The 15410-nt window shown below is 52.5% G+C and overlaps 1 protein-coding gene across 1 annotated transcript; it reads right to left on the minus strand.

The window, feature by feature from the left end:
• Positions 1-435: 435 nt before the first annotated feature.
• Chst13 (carbohydrate sulfotransferase 13) lies at positions 436-14503 on the minus strand. Its single transcript, XM_041642231.1, has 3 exons — positions 14382-14503; positions 7254-7336; positions 436-1946 (listed from the first exon to the last, which is right to left on the minus strand). The coding sequence occupies exons 1-3, from the start codon at positions 14476-14478 to the stop codon at positions 1107-1109; spliced, it is 1020 nt and encodes a 339-aa protein (XP_041498165.1). The 5' UTR covers positions 14479-14503; the 3' UTR covers positions 436-1106.
• Positions 14504-15410: the final 907 nt, after the last annotated feature.

Consider the following 15410-nt stretch of genomic DNA (forward strand, 5'->3'; position numbering starts at 1 on the left):
GCAGATGGCAGGCAATGCCTGCCGTCAGTGTCACAGCTTCCTGACAGGCCGCGGGTGTCAGAATCCTTCCCTCCGACAGGAAGTGAGCCCTGCTCCCCCCCCCCCCCCCCCCCCCCCCCCCCGTATCCTCACAGCCGTTTCTCTTGGCCCTCTCTCTCCCATATCTCGTCGTCTCCTCTCCACCGTTTCTGCTCTCCCCGTTGGTTATTCTTGGCGGCTCTCTAACTCCAGCCCCTCTTGCTGCCACCATCGCTGCCTCCTGAGCGCTGCTGTGGAGGTGACCTGGGTTCCATGCCCACTTTCCTCTGATCTGCCTGCCACCGCGCATTCTTGCCCCACTCAACAGCAGAAGAAACTGAGGCTCAGAGACACTGAGTTGCCCAAGATCAGGCAGGAAAAACGGCCTAACGAAGCAGGGAAACTTCCCAAAGTGAAAAACGTAACAAAACATATTTATTTAAAAACCATGACCAGGCCAGCAACCCGGCGTGCAGGAAAAACTGCCACCATGTTGCATCCTGGCCTCTGAGGACATAGGGAATGACCTGGAATCTTGCAATGAGATCAAAGGGAGACCAGCCAAGCAGAGGTGGACGGTAGGGGCTCTGCCATCCTGTGGCTGCCAAAGGAGCAGGCTGCTCATGGTGACTCTGAGGCAGTGCCTGGTGACACACCTCCCCAGGCTGGCCAGGACATAGCTTCTCTTTAGTCATGTCTGCCCTTGCCAGTCTGGGTGAAGACAGGAAGGCCCAGGGCAGGACCTCAGACCACTCTGAACCAAACCCTGGCATTCTGTCTGTAGCAGCATGGGCTGGCTCTGCCTAGACATGACTGAGATTGGCCTCTCACAACCAAAACGCCACCAAAGCAAAACAAACAAAACAAACCCTGGGGTCCTGGAAAGAAGCCTGCCACCTGCCATCAAACCAAAGGCAGAAGAAGCCAGCCAGAACTGTCACCTGAGTTGTGCCCAATCCAGTGGCCTGTGTCCAGGGTCTTGGCAGGCCCACTGAGTACGGAATGTGAATGGCTCTCCAATCCACACTATGGGCTCATTCCAGACCTCCTGGTGGCTCAGTCACAGGCCCTCTCGACACCCAGCATCCCTAATGCAGCCGCAGGTAGGAGGGGGCGGAATAGTTAAAGAGCAGAAAGTCCATCTTATAGAGGTCAAAGAGGCGGCGCTGATAGAAGGGACTAATGTCCTGGAAGAGGCGCCTGGCCTGGTCACGCGTAGGGTCCTTCTCAGGCCTCCGTGGCGGAGCAGGAAAGTGCAGGCCAGGCTCGCCCACCAGGTCCAGCACAAAGGCCGCGTCATCAGCCAACGTCTCAAACTTGCCCACCACGTCATAGCGCACTAGGCACGGGTGGCAGAGCGCGTGCACGCGCTCCCAGTGTTCGTTGAAGGGCTCCTGGCGGCGCGTGCGCGGGTCGAGCAGGTAGGCCAGGAACTCTGCAAAGCGCACGTCGTGGCCGCGGGCCAGCGCATCGGGCTGTGCGTGTGGTCGTAGGCGGCGCACGATGCGTGTGCCATAACGCTGCTGGAAGGCGGCGCTGTGTGGCCGCGCCAGCTTGTTGCGGTAGGCGGAAGCCAGGCGCTCGAAGGGCTCGCGCACGAAGAGAAAGGCCAGGTAGTCGCGAAGCCTCTGGTTGACCTCGGCCGGCGCAAAGTCGGCCAGCGAGGGCAGCAGGCCAGGCGCATGCGCCTCGTGCGCAGGGATGGAGCCAGGGTCCCCACGGCCACGCAGCGCCAGCAGCACGCGCTTCCAGTTGGTGCAGGCCACCTTGGGCACATAGCAGTACAGCAGCCCGTGCGCGTCGTCCACCAGCACATGCCGCAGGTCCTCTGGCTGCAGCAGGCGCTGGCGTCGTGTGTGGCGGCTGCAGGCGCGGTGTAGCAGCTGGCGCCGCTGCTGGTGCACCTCGGCCATCACAGAACGCTGACCCTGCAGGCGACAAGGGACAGAAACATGCAGGGTCAAGCGTCAGAGTGCAGCGGGCTCCAAGCAGAGGCTGCACAGATACCACATGCCCAGGGACTCAAGCAAGGGATTCCCCTACTGGAAACTGGAATCCCAGAGGTGTCACCAGACCCTGCTTGGTCTGGGACCAGAATCTGCCCTGGATTTGGAGGAAATGCAGTCTAACTGCTGAGGCGGGAAGGATATGAGGAGCCAGGTGTGCTGGGTACTGTGCACACACTAGGATTGCTGAGAATGAGTCTTTACAGGACTAGGTACGCTGGTCAAAGGATGGCCGAGGACAGGGCCCACAGCATATAGCCGCGGGAACACATAGACCAATAGACGATCTGTCCCTCTACTGTGGGCTTAATTTCTGCTCCCCCATTGTGTCCTCCCCACTTCATCCACTCCAGCAAGGACAACAGAAAGGCTGTGCCCTGGCCAGCCTTGGAGCATAGCCATCCCTTGGCAGCTGCCATTCAGGTGTTTGCAGGATGTGGGTTTTTATGTGTGTTGCTGATTTTGTATTAGTGAATGAACAAATTTCTTTGGACTTTGATTCATTCCCCGCCCCAGCAAAGTTTTTCCTTTTATGCGTATGGGTATTTTTGCCTTCCTGTATATTTATGTACCATATGCGTGCAGTGCCCAAAAAGGCCAGGAGAGGGCATCGGATACCCCTGGAACTGGAATTATAAGTGGAAATGAGCCACCTGTGGATGCCGGGAATCCAACCTGGTTCTCTACAAGCAGTGAGTGCTCTTAGTGCTGAGCCATGGCTCCATCTCGCCATCAGCAAATTTAATCCCAGTCCTTTGAGAGGAAGTGTAACCTTTTCCCTGCCCATCTGTTCTCTGGGGGAGGGAAAACGAGCCACCATCATTTGTCTAGCACTTCCAGTATGCCAACCACAGTATAGCACTATGAATTAGGTCCTATTCAGAGGACCATGGGCGTGGTCCACTTAGCCTGCATGCAAAGACCCAAGTTGTGCTTACAGAATGCCCCTTCAAATTTATTCTTCAATAGGGTCCTCATCTCTAAGACTACCCCACCACCATTCCACCTCCATAGTTTGAGATGGAGGAAGGGCAACCCACTAGGTTACAGGGTGCCTGTTAAAAATCCATTTAAGTTACTCTTAGTGATGATGATAACTGTACCGTCCTTCTGCCGTTCAGTTTTCTGAAAATAATCAAAGACTTTGGGGAATGAGGAGTTTGGGCACCTAGTTATTAGTCACTGGACTTCCCCTGGATCTCCTAACTAAAAAGACAACAGCCAAACAGCCACCTTGAACACTTACACCTTGAGAACACAAAGATCACAGCTGCTTCCCCTGGCTTGATAGTGAGGCTGGAGAGCTGGGGTTGAAGAAGCAGAAGGCTTAAAGAGCCAGAGGGGGGAGCATTCACGCCCTGCTTTCTGGAAAGTTTTGGAAGGCTGGCAGGTGCTTGGGGCCAGGAGTCTCAAATGCAAGCCTAAGCACTGTGGTGCTGGCTCAGTGCTGCTGGCTCGAGTCAAGGGCACAGAAGCCCTGACTTTCTGCACTGACATAGGAGCAGCAGCATTAGTAGGACTATAGGTCCTGACACCCAGGCCTGAGTGAGGGCTATAATGCCACGTGGCACCATTTACTGCTCTTTCCACCTGCCTACCCAGAGCTCAGAGTTCCCAAACAGCTAAAATCATAGGCACACAAAAAACCTGTATGTGAATGCTCATAGCATTATTCCTGTTGGCAAAAACATGGACACATCTTAAATATCCATCATCTGACAAATGGGTAAATATTATATGGCATAACAATAGCAGAACGCTATTCGGCTGTTAAATAAAATGGAAATACAACAGATGCTACAGAGGAACCTTGACAGCGTTATGCTGGGTGGAAAGGTAACGATTGCATGATTCTTTTTTGATACAGGGTAGCCCTAACTATTCTGGAACTTGTGATGTAGACCAAGCCATCCTTGAACTCACAGAGATCCTCCTGCCTCTGCCTCCCAAGTGCTAGAACTAACAGCATAGTCGTAGATTCCTTTTCTATGGGATGATCAGAACAGGTAATCTACAGACAGGAAGTGAATTGGTGGTTGTCAGGAACTAGAAGAGAAGGAAGAGGAATGGCCACAATAGTCTCTCTTGGGATAATATAGACAGTAGTGAGAACACATGTAAAATATAAAAACCACTGAGTCAGCCGTTTCAAAAGAGCAAATTTACACAGAGTTATTTCTCAAAATGTCAAAAGCCTTCAGAATATCTCCAGCTCAGAGGCCATACCAGAAGCAGAAATGGTAAGATTCCCCAGCCTCGGGCATGAGATCATGGATGCTGGTGGCACAGGAGTATGTGGGCGTGTGCCCACAGGCACAAATGTGTTTCTGGGGCTTTTTAAAGTAGTTCACGATTCATGAAGTTGCATGAACTTTGTGTTTCATGAGGAAGGGAAGAAAACAAACTACTTCAGAAAGGATGGGCAGAGGGCCACTTTTTCTTTTCTTTCAAATGCTGCCAGAGTCCCAGAATCCACAGGCTGGGGTGAGCTTTAGAGTAGGAGGGAGAGAGTCAGTGGTGTAATGTGGGGTCCTGGGTCAGTCATCCTGCTTGCATTTCCGAAGGAGAGCTAAAGCAGAAAGGTGGACAAGCAGAGACACACAACTTGAATTTCAGAAAGAGATATCTTGGAAGAGTTAAAATGCACTGTTGTGAGATATTTGTATACTGGGCGAAGGTGTATTGCTGTGATTGGTGTAACAAAAGCTGAACGGCCAATAGCTAGGCAGGAGGTGTGGCTTGGGAGAGAAAGGAAGAGGAGGAATCTTGGCATGCAGGAGACTCCAGGAGACACAAGAGAGGGAAAAGGTGCAAGGTAGAAGAGAGGTAACGTCACAAAGTATAATGTAGATTAATATAAATGAGTTAAGTTATAAAAACTAGTTAGGAACTGAGTTTTCATAATAAGAAGTCTCTGTGCCATTATTTGGGAACTGGCTGGCGGGACAGAATAAGACTCATCACAATGCACATCCTAGATCCTGCCTGGAATCCCACACAAGGACCAGTCCCATCTGGGGAAGACCAGGGCCTGGCTGAGGAGATGTGTGCTGCCCTGAACTTTCACCATTCTTTGTGAGCATGCCAAGTTCAGCCATGGCCACAGGGTCTGTAGGCTCTGGGAAGATCCTGCTCTCTGCCAGGAGTGTTCCGGAACCCTGGCTGCACCCAGAGCCCCACAGACCAGGCTGCCCTCAACCTCCTCACAGCCTAACACACCCTTGTGGAGGAATGTCAGCCATCTCTTCCTTAGCTCACCTCTCTCCTCACTAACTGTGTTGGGATCTATGCCCAGCCTCAGAAGAACCAGCCATGCAGCTTCACAACATCACAAAAGGGATGTGGCCTGGGTCTGGTCAATGAGCTGTGGGGAAGTCGGCCTGCTGCTCCTGGGAAAGGCTTTTCCTTAGGATGCAAAGCAAGAGGACAAGGGAGGGAACCCAAACCTTTGACCACCCACCCTCACCCTGGGGTCCTCTTCTGTGAGGATGGCGGTCATCTTGCAGTCATGAGGCTGCGAATCTGAAACAGGAGTCAACACTCAGAGGATGACAGAGGGTGACATCCCACTACTGTTCCCTGAGGCTCCCGGCCTTTCTGTCAACACTGCTGTTGTTTACAGACTTGTGAATTCTAATACAGTCAACATGATCCCCTCAGCAGATGACAAAACCTCGGCTTTGGATAAGTGAGCTTCCTGAAGACATGGCATTTTGAGGGAAGACTAGCTCTTGAACTTGGGACTGTAGGGACTCACCAGCTGGGGCCGCATCCTGCACTACAGCTCTTGTCGCTCCTAGTGAGCTGCCCAGCTGACTCAATTCTTCATGAGCTCTATGACTTCTGCAGGGTCCTCAGCCCGTTGCTTCAATCCCCATCAATAAACACACATAACGTAGCCCTATCTTATGGTTTGCATAAGTGGGTGAGTGCATGGCACAGGATCAGTCCTTGTCCCCTGACATTTCTATTGCTGCCATTTCTCCAGAAGCAAGTATATGGCCTCGATGGATTTGACTCCAACAGTCCCTGGATCCTGGGACTTGAGGACCCATCTGTCCCTCTGAAGGCTACAAAGCTGGTGGAATCTGGGACCCCTGAGAGTCTGTCCTCCACCTGCTCATGTGCAACCAGGAGTGAACTAGACATACTCTGCGAACAAGACTTCCTAATCTTCAACCCAAGGGCGTTAGGTTTAGCAGTCAGCCCCAACAATCCTCCCGCAGCAGTCCAAGGGAATCTTCTGGCCCTGCTGCCTCTGCTCTCAATCCTCCATGGTTCCCCCATTGCCCTTGCCAGTGTTTGGGCCTAAGCTAGGCCAAGCATTCAAAACTAATACATCATCTCCATGTCATGATTTGGGAGCTGGTTGGTGGCCCAAGAAGAAAAAGCCTGGTACCAGAATGGCTGCATTCAGTGGTGCTAATACATGCTGTCTGTGTGTTTGTTTGACTGAGCCGGGTATGGGGTCTTCTAGTGGCATTCAGTCAGTCATACTTGAATGATTTTAGACATTTAACAACAACAACAAAAAACTTTCTGATGGTAGCATTCAGAAGAAGATGCTGTTAGTTTGGAATAGAGACTTTTTTCTGGGCTTGAGTGATACTCTTGTCGAAGGAGAGGATAGTGAGTCTGACCCATACATATACCATCACTAGGGGAGCAACTACATCCACAGTGTCCTGTATGGCCAAGTGACTGGACATCAAGGGTCCCAGATATCAGGAGCATTTTGACTTAGCAATATATAAGCAGGCTGGACTGGGTTCCTTGGGAACTAATCCCACCCTGAGTTGAGTGCATGTGCTGTTGGGTGTGTGAGAGGCTGTGTGTAGTCCCAGTAGGGCCACTTGCTCCATCTGCTTGGAGCTGATTGGGTGGGTGCGTAGGGGCATCCTCTGAACATTCCCTTGTTGTGCCACATTACTAAACTTTTGGAACTTAATGACCATCTACTTGAACTCCTGAGCCAGACATAGCTTAATGACCATCTGTTGCTGGTCCCCTGGGACAGATTTGGGACTGTTTTACTTCCCTGTATCTGCAGTACATAACACAGAACAAGCACAGGCCTCGGGTGTGGTGGGAGGGATAATGAGTAGGAAAATTAGACTTCTAGACTACACAGGAAGCCCTGTTGTGCACACTGGACAGAGCCTATGACAGCACGTATACCAGAGGCTATGACTTCCTGTCCAGGAGGTAGAGGGCATCCCAGCCACTTACCTGGTCCAGGTCGTGCAACAGTTGTAGGGGACTCTTCCTCACTCCTCCAAACCAGCTGGAGCCCAGGGCTTTGTTTTTAAATCCTGAAGGGCACAAGGACAGAGAGCTCACTGCTGGCTTTGGACAAGGTATAGTTTGGCCAGTACCTCTAAGACACATTTAACTCACTTGTGTGACTTATTTTCTTCTTGTGTCTTCTCTTCCTCCTGGGGGTTTGGTAAATGGTGGGCACTGGTAAGGCAGTATCCCTGGGGTCATTCCCACCTTCGTGCCCTAGCCTCCACCATTGGGAAGTGGCAAGTACAGGGAACAAGAGGAAAGGAGCCTCTGCCTGCTCTCTGGTAAGAGCATCCAGAGCAAGGGCACCACGCTATCTGAGGCATCATGAAAGCCCCCGGAAGCATGTGCATGGCCCAGGGTGCGGATGCCGCTCCTGATAAATGCAGCTTTACCTGTTTCCAGAACTGGACAGGGACACTCTCTATGTTTTTATCTTGCATTCTTCGGTGTCCTTAAGACTACAGGGCTGTCTGCACACCTGAGGCCATGTGTGTGTACCTAGAAGGAGTGGGGCTTGAACCAGGGCTCATGGAGGAAGCCTGTCTTGAAGATGCCCATGGACCCAGTCCTTGAACTTCTCCAGACTATACCCAGGGAAGGATCTCTGATCCTGTTGCCTTTTCGACAGAACAGCACATACATTGGAGAGTGAGCTGCCAGGAAAGGCGAGCACCACTAATTATAAGCTGTGGCTAAATACAGCAGCTGGCATCAGCGTCTGAGCAGGGTTGCAACATGGCAGAGTGACCTCTCTCAACAGGAGGGAAGAAGAGCATCCTCATCATTCTGCAGCGTAGAGGTGTCACTCTAGGCCACCCAGTGACGGGGTCTTCTTAGAGCCTCAGCAAGCAACTGGGGGACCATAATTCCCTCTTGGTCTGTGGGCAGGGTAGGGAGAGCAACCTGGAGGGACTACACCACAGTCATCTGACCCACAGCCTTCTTTGAAGGTTCCTATCCTTCCAAAAGCCACTCCTTGCCCAAGGCCTTCCATTTCCTGGTCAGACCACAGCTGTCTAAGAGTGGGTCCCACAACAGATGCCAAAGGTCTGTGGGTAGAGGACAGGCACCCAGGGTTCCCAGAATAGCTGTGGTCACAGATTACAGGGCCAGGCTACCGCCACCCTGCCAATGAAGAGTCCAGGGCTCCAGGCCCATTAAGGACAGGCTGGCTGTAGAAGGGATGGTGCGTGTGTGTGTGTGTGTGTGTGTGTGTGTGTGTGTGTGTGTGTTCTCATGCACATGTCTACATGCATGAGTGTGCACACACACAACACAAGTTTATCAGAAAGGGTTGCCCTTATAGTCCAACTATAAGGACCACTGAGGCTACAAACAGGGCCACATGGAGCCCCAGCATCTTCACCGCCAGGCTTGCTCAACCTGCTCCCAGCTGTGGTCCCTCCCTTCCCTAAGACACATAGAACAGAACAGAATACAAAGGAGGCAGCAGGTTTGTATAGCCAAGGGGGGCCTCAGCAGAACTAAGACTTCCTCTAACCCCAAGCATCAGGAAAGCTAACAACTACCCTGCCTTAGAGAGGAGAGAAAGAAAGGGAAAGAAAAGTAACAGATGGAGTGCCAACAGCAGGAGAGAGACGGGGATAGCCCTGGACAGCAGCTGGGAGACAGTAGTGTGGACTCAGGGAGCCTGGAAGCAACGATACTTTGGAAGGAGACCAGAGCAGGCCTGTGGGCTGGAAACAGGCCTGTGGGCTGGAAACTGGCAGGAACATGCTGATTGTCCAGCCAGGCTGCCTCCCTCAGCTCAAGACACCAGAGTGAGGCCCACCAGAACTTTTGGTGCCCTGTCTTGGGTGGACTCAGGGCCCCTGAAGGGTGGAAGGAAATCCTGGTGAAAGCACCACAGGCCTCAGCAGAGGGCTTTGCCCGGCATCCTATGTCCACACAAGGGCAGGTGACACAGGACACTATGTAACTGTGCTGTGTGGAACTGACCTGTGTCGTCCTGTCAGGTGGACATTGTTACTTTCCCACTTACTAGATGGGGAAACTGACAGCCACAAGGTCAGAAACCGTCAAGGCTACTGACTTCAAAACAGGCTAAACCTCAGGTCCCAGTGTCTGCACTGCTAAGGCCCAGGCTTCCATTTGTTGGGCTCCTGCCCATCCCGCACATTCTAGGGATCCACAAGGTCCTCAAGCTCTGCTTTACTAAAAAGGAAGTGCCCATGGGGCTGGAGAGATGGCTCAGAGGTTAAGAGCATTGCCTGCTCTTCCAAAGGTCCTGAGTTCAAGTCCCAGCAACCACATGGTGGCTCACAACCATCTGTAATGAGGTTTGGTGCCCTCTTCTGGCCTTCAGGCATACACACAGACAGAATATTGTATACATAATAAATAAATAAATAAATAAATATTAAAAAAAAGGAAGTGCCCACCATGGTGGGGAGGGACGAGGCGCACAATGTCACAGAGGGTGAAAAACAGCAGGGCACACCCTCTCGGGAACTTGTGGGCTGATACATCACAAAAATCTAAGAAAGTTGACCTCAGCAGGAAGCCCCATGCCCCAGGCCTGGTTGTTTTGGGGGATGGGACTGGGGGTGGGAGTCCAGCCCAGGGCACATTGCAACAGCCACATCCTGGTTAATAAGTTCTCACTGCCATGTTGCAAGACTAACCAACACAAGCACCAGGAAGAGCTAGGTCAGAGCCTTGGGTCTGCTGGCTCCATTCAAACCTCCCCCACCAAAAAAAAAAAAAAAATGCTTTGGGTGAGCTCTGCAATCCAGTGTCAGGGGCATTCTTTCCTGTGATTACCCTGACGGGAGAGGGGGATACATTGGACAAGCTCTTCACAGAAGAAACGTCATTCTGCCTCTCTCTGTTTATATTTAAACTCCATTCATTGACTTGTACAAGCCGGCTGCTGTGAGGAAACTCCTATTTGACCCCATCACCAGGTCCACATTGCCTCTTAACTATCAGCCCTCATGGCTTGGGAGCAACAGGAAACTATCCTGCCAACCTACTGCTTATCCCACGCGGGTCACCTCAAAATCTATGCAGCAGCCCTGTGCCCGCCTGTGATCCCAGCTACTTAGATGGCTGGAGCAGGAGGATCACAGTCTAAGTACAGCTCAGAGTACCCAGCTATCCTAGGCAAATATTGAAACCCTGGCTCAGAAACCTAAGATTAAGGAGGAAGGACTCGGAAGCTACGAATACAGCTCACTGGTAGCACACATGACATTTGCCGGCCAGGAAGGAACGCCACTTCAGTCTCCAGTACTGGACCTGGGGTGGGGGTGACGCTTGCTACCAGTTTGCCTCTCATCAGAGTCCAGGTCCTGTCGAGGGTAGAAGCCTCTTGCTGAGCATGTCCCACTGAATGTGGCAGAAGATATCTTCAGTCACGCTGCTGGATAGCGTCATGTCGAGTTGACACAAACTGAAGTCATTTAGGAAGGGGAAACCTCAGCTGAGAAAATGCCCCTACCAGCTTGGCTCACAGTGCATTTTCAAATGGTCGATGTGAAAGGACCCAGTTCACTGTGGGCAGTGCCCACCCTGGGCTAGTGTTCCTGGGTGTAATTAAGGGAACTGTGTTATTGTCCTGTATTTCTTAGACAGTGGTAGGGACTATTTAAAGACCGGAGAATACCTCACCTCCTAACCGGCCGTTCAAGGCTGTGAACTGGGCTCAGCTCACGGCACCTCTCTAGCTTTTGGCCACCACTTTCCCGGACCCTACGCATCAGTCCAGCACCACGCATGGTGCCCAGGCCTTCTGCACCTCCAGTGGACACACGTCCTCATGGATCCAAACCCCACTCTTAGCACTTATTTCTGTCCTAATTTGCTTTCCATTGCTGTTATAAAACACCATGACCAAAAGCAGCTTGGGGAGGAAGGGGTTTATTTCATCATAGTTTATGTGCCATCACTGAGGGAAGTCAGTCAAGCAGGAACCTAGAGTCAGGGACTACAGGAGAGACCACAGAGGAACAGTTTACTGACTTGCTCCCTATGGCCTGCTCACAACAATTAATTGAGAAAATGCCCCCACAGACTTGCCTACAGGCTAGTCTGATGGAGACATTTTCCCAACTGGGGTTTTCTCTTCCCAAATGATCCTTAGCTGTGTCAAGTAGAAAAAAAAAAAAAAACCTTACCAGTTCATTCAGTTTCCCATATAATCAAGTTATATGCTTCTATCAAAGTCTATGTCAAGTATCCTTGCTTTGTAAAGTAGAAAGACAAAGCCTAAATCATCATCCCAGGCAAGGATGGCAAAGGAGCAAAGCCATACGAACATTCTAGAACAGCAATGGAGCTATCACGGAGACCCTGTGGGGAGGGTGATGTGCTGGGTAGTTGTCCCATCTCCCCCATGTACCCCTTCCCCTGACTCTGGGCTGTAGGACTCAAATCCTGCCCCCACATCTCTTGGCTTAAGGAAGTCACATCTTCCCCCCTGACCACAGTTGCCTCCCTGCTCTTACTTGAGCTGACTGACCTACCAGAGAGCAATTCTCCAAGAGTCTCCTGAGCTCTGACTCCAGTTGGACCTGGTGAGCCTCTTGTGAGCCCCATCCCGACAGCCACGCCCTCTCCTTTTGCTACCAGTCTGACATTTAGGACGAGTTGTTCTGCGACTCCTCTGCCCTTCCATTTGACAGATCAAATCACCCTAGCCCCACCTCTCAGTGTGTAACTAAGAGTTGATGATGTGGAGACCTGGGGTTTTGATGTCAAAACACAACTCTGTGAGGTGGGACACCTATAAGTTCTGCTCCTAGACAGGGGCAACAGGTTCCACAGATGTGGTTATAGGTATGAGCATCAGGGGAACCCAGGCACCGGGCTCAGGTCGAGGGGGCAAAGGACAAAGGGGGCCTGAAGATGGCACCACCACTGGGACCCCATAGGGGAGGGTGGCATGCTGGGGACAGAAGTGTCTTAGGCCACTCCACAATGCTACCTTCTCTCTGACCCTGGGCTCTGGGTCAGTGTTGGTAGCAGATCCTGGGGCAGGGGGACCAGAATAAGTTTCCTACTGGAAAGAGGCCAATGAGATTCCCCGGTGCAGCTAGAACCCAGGCCTGTGACCCTGTTCAGTGCCCCATTGCCCAGCAGATGGTGACAATGACATCTCATTCCCTGAGGAAGGAAAGGACAGGTCCCAGATCGGTCTCTCAGCTGGGTTATGGCACAGGGATTCTCCTGGGCCCTGATCCCCCATTCACCCATAAATTTCTTCCCATGAGCCCCTGATGACCTAGAATTGGGTGCAAAAATGGGCATATCCCCCTGAGGCCTGGGACAGTGGGACCCTATCCCCTGCAGCAGGACCAAACCTTTCCACTGTCTCCCAGACAGGGCCTGCCATAAGCATTCTTTTCTCCCCTGAAGTGGAGAGCTAGCTCTAGGATACGAGGTGGAATTGGCTTTTGTGGGCCCAAGGAAGTCTGAAAAGTTAGCCGCTGGAAACCTACCCCAGTGGGGTGTGAGCATCTGGAGAGACTGGGAGGCAGGGGCGGCAGCTGAGGAAGCTCAGAGACCCATCTCAGACTATGGGCAATGATGCCAGGGTCAGCAGGGACTTCCCAAGCCAGATGATATGAGGCCAGCGGGGGTGACAGGAGTAGCTAGCAGCCCCACCTGAGCAAAGGTGTTTACACTTCTCCCTCCCCACATCCGCACCCCTCCCCTCCAAATCCTGTGGGTGAGGAGGGGGCCCAGGGTAGTGGTTGTTTCTTTTCTCAGACCTGACTGGAGGGGCTGGCAGGAGAGATATGTCACCAGAGGCCTGAAGACACACTGAGAGCCACCAAGATATATGGTCCTCTGCAGACACTCCCAAGGGCCCTCATACCCCATAGCAGAGTTGAGTACTGAGGGACCTGAGCCACTGTGGCCCGGGATTGGGTAAACACTTGTCTACAATGAATGACAGGGTGGACAAAGACTGTGGCCACAGCAGACACTGGGACCACACTCCAGACTGTGCCAGGGGACACTGTAGACATGAGGAAGCACCTATACAGGGCTATCCATTCATCTTCAGGTCCTCAATAAGGGGAGTAGGCTTCCTGGGGTGGGGGAAGGGCTTCCAGAGGTGTCCAGGCACAGCCACTTGTGTCTGTTCATGGAGAGATTAATTGGCAGAGTGGGTAGGCGTGGGCCTGGTGACTACTCCTTAGGCCTCCCCAGTTCTGTTCACCTGTACCACAGCCCAACCCTGGTCTCCATCCCAGGGATTCCCTAAGGACGAAGCCAACATGATGAAAGGCCTAGGGGTGGGGTAAGCACTATCTACTGTAACATTCAAACTTACTCTCCCAAAAACCCCATAAGGATGGAGTCGGCACCTATTCCATAGATGAGACTGCTGAGACCCTGGGAGGGGACAGGAAGCAGGTTAAGCTTTCTGAGTGACCTCCAATCTACCAGGTTGGCCACTGGGTCCCTCCATGGATAAGTACCACCCAGAAAACAGTTTTCCCTTGTCCTAAGTCACTCCCAACTAAAGCCGCTGTCCACCCTAGGGTCTGAGGCTGTCAGGGAGGGAGCAGACTCCATAGACACATAAAGATGGGCAGACGGTCACAAATGTAGCCTAGGCACCTCCAGCCCCCCTCCCCCCCACACACACCTGGCCTCTGCCCTCACCCTTGTAGAATGAATTGTCCTCCAGAGGATCTGAGGAGACCTGAGCTCATTCAGAATGAAACCACATGCCTGGTGGAAATTGGTACGAGCAAGATGTGGATCCTGTACCCCCAGGCCTGCATAGAGCTGTACAGTTCTTCCATGGATGTAAGTACTCAGAGGGGTCTCAGGTGGAGACGGACATCGCGAAGCAGCAGCGTGAGGCTCAGAGTGGAGACACTGACAGAATCCCCCTAGACTGGTTATAAGCTCCACCACAATCACAACCTGACCCAAACAATAGTCACCTCGTCAGCCAGCGACGTGAAAAAGACCCCTTTGGGGAGTGGAAGGCGCCCAGCTGGGAACAAGGGTAGGTGCCTGGTCGACCCAGGGGGCGCTCCAGCTAGTGGAGCCCCAAAGCAGAGGCACCCGCCAATGCGCACTCACCGAGACGCAGAAGGAGGAGCGCGCACAGGAACAGGAGCGCAGCACCCAGACTTGCCACCATCGGCAAGCGCCGACGACAGCAGGAGCGCCTCCCCATACTGTGCCCCACGCGTGGCAGGCGACGGTCGTCCGGTGCGTTCTCTCACCGCGCAGCTGAGACCCAGGACACGCCCAGTCCTGAACTTAGCCTAGGACCCGCCCAGGAGTGTCGTCTGGCGCTCCTTCCTGTCTAGCAGCAGGCGCCTGCTCTAGCAGACTGAATGCGTGAAACTGGAACCCAGGACAGTGAGATGCAGCGTCTAGCCCTGTTACTCATCACCTGTGCGAGTGGGAATTAGGAGTGGAGAAACTGTCAGGTACAGGACCAAACAGGCAGAGTCGGAGGCTGCAGCTTGGGTGGTGAGAGCCAAAGCCCTGTTGGTCAGAAACCCAGGCTCCAGATGCTCAGGCTGGATGCTCAGCCCTGGGCTTTAATCCCTAGTACTGAGCAGCTATTGTAACCCTGGGTGTGACAGATCTGTCCCCAGGCTTTGGGACTCTTAACCCTCAGTATTGACAAAAGTCACAGTTTTCAGACTCAGGGTGCTGGAACCCTCTGCAGTTGAGGCTCGATATCTTCTCCTCTCAATTTCTTGTCTCCTCTCAACTTTCACTGGTCTTGCCTATGAAGACTCTGTTCTCCACAGCAGCCTCTCTGGGGAAGACTACTTTGGAGAAACCCCCCTCCCCGACCTGACAACGCAAGTGATCATGAGCTGATTCAGAATGGAAGTGTGGCAAGCAGTGTCTTCACCAATCAGGGCACAGCCCTTCTTGTAAATTAAGAACTGGGTTTGCACCAATCATAGCACGGGTACCAGGGGAAAGACTCCCCCTCTACCCAAAAGTCATGTTGATTTTCCAAACACCGATGGTGGGCCAAAAGTCCTGTATCCTGCAGAAGCTGTTTGAAACAACGGTGACAGAGACTATGGATCAGGAACCAGGAAGTGCGTTGGGATCCAGCAGCTGAAGTCTGAGCTCAGCTTC

The sequence above is a fragment of the Microtus oregoni genome, unplaced genomic scaffold, assembly GCF_018167655.1.
Source record: "Microtus oregoni isolate MIOR12 unplaced genomic scaffold, Mior012 000002F_ref0000024, whole genome shotgun sequence".
NCBI lineage: Eukaryota > Metazoa > Chordata > Mammalia > Rodentia > Cricetidae > Microtus > Microtus oregoni.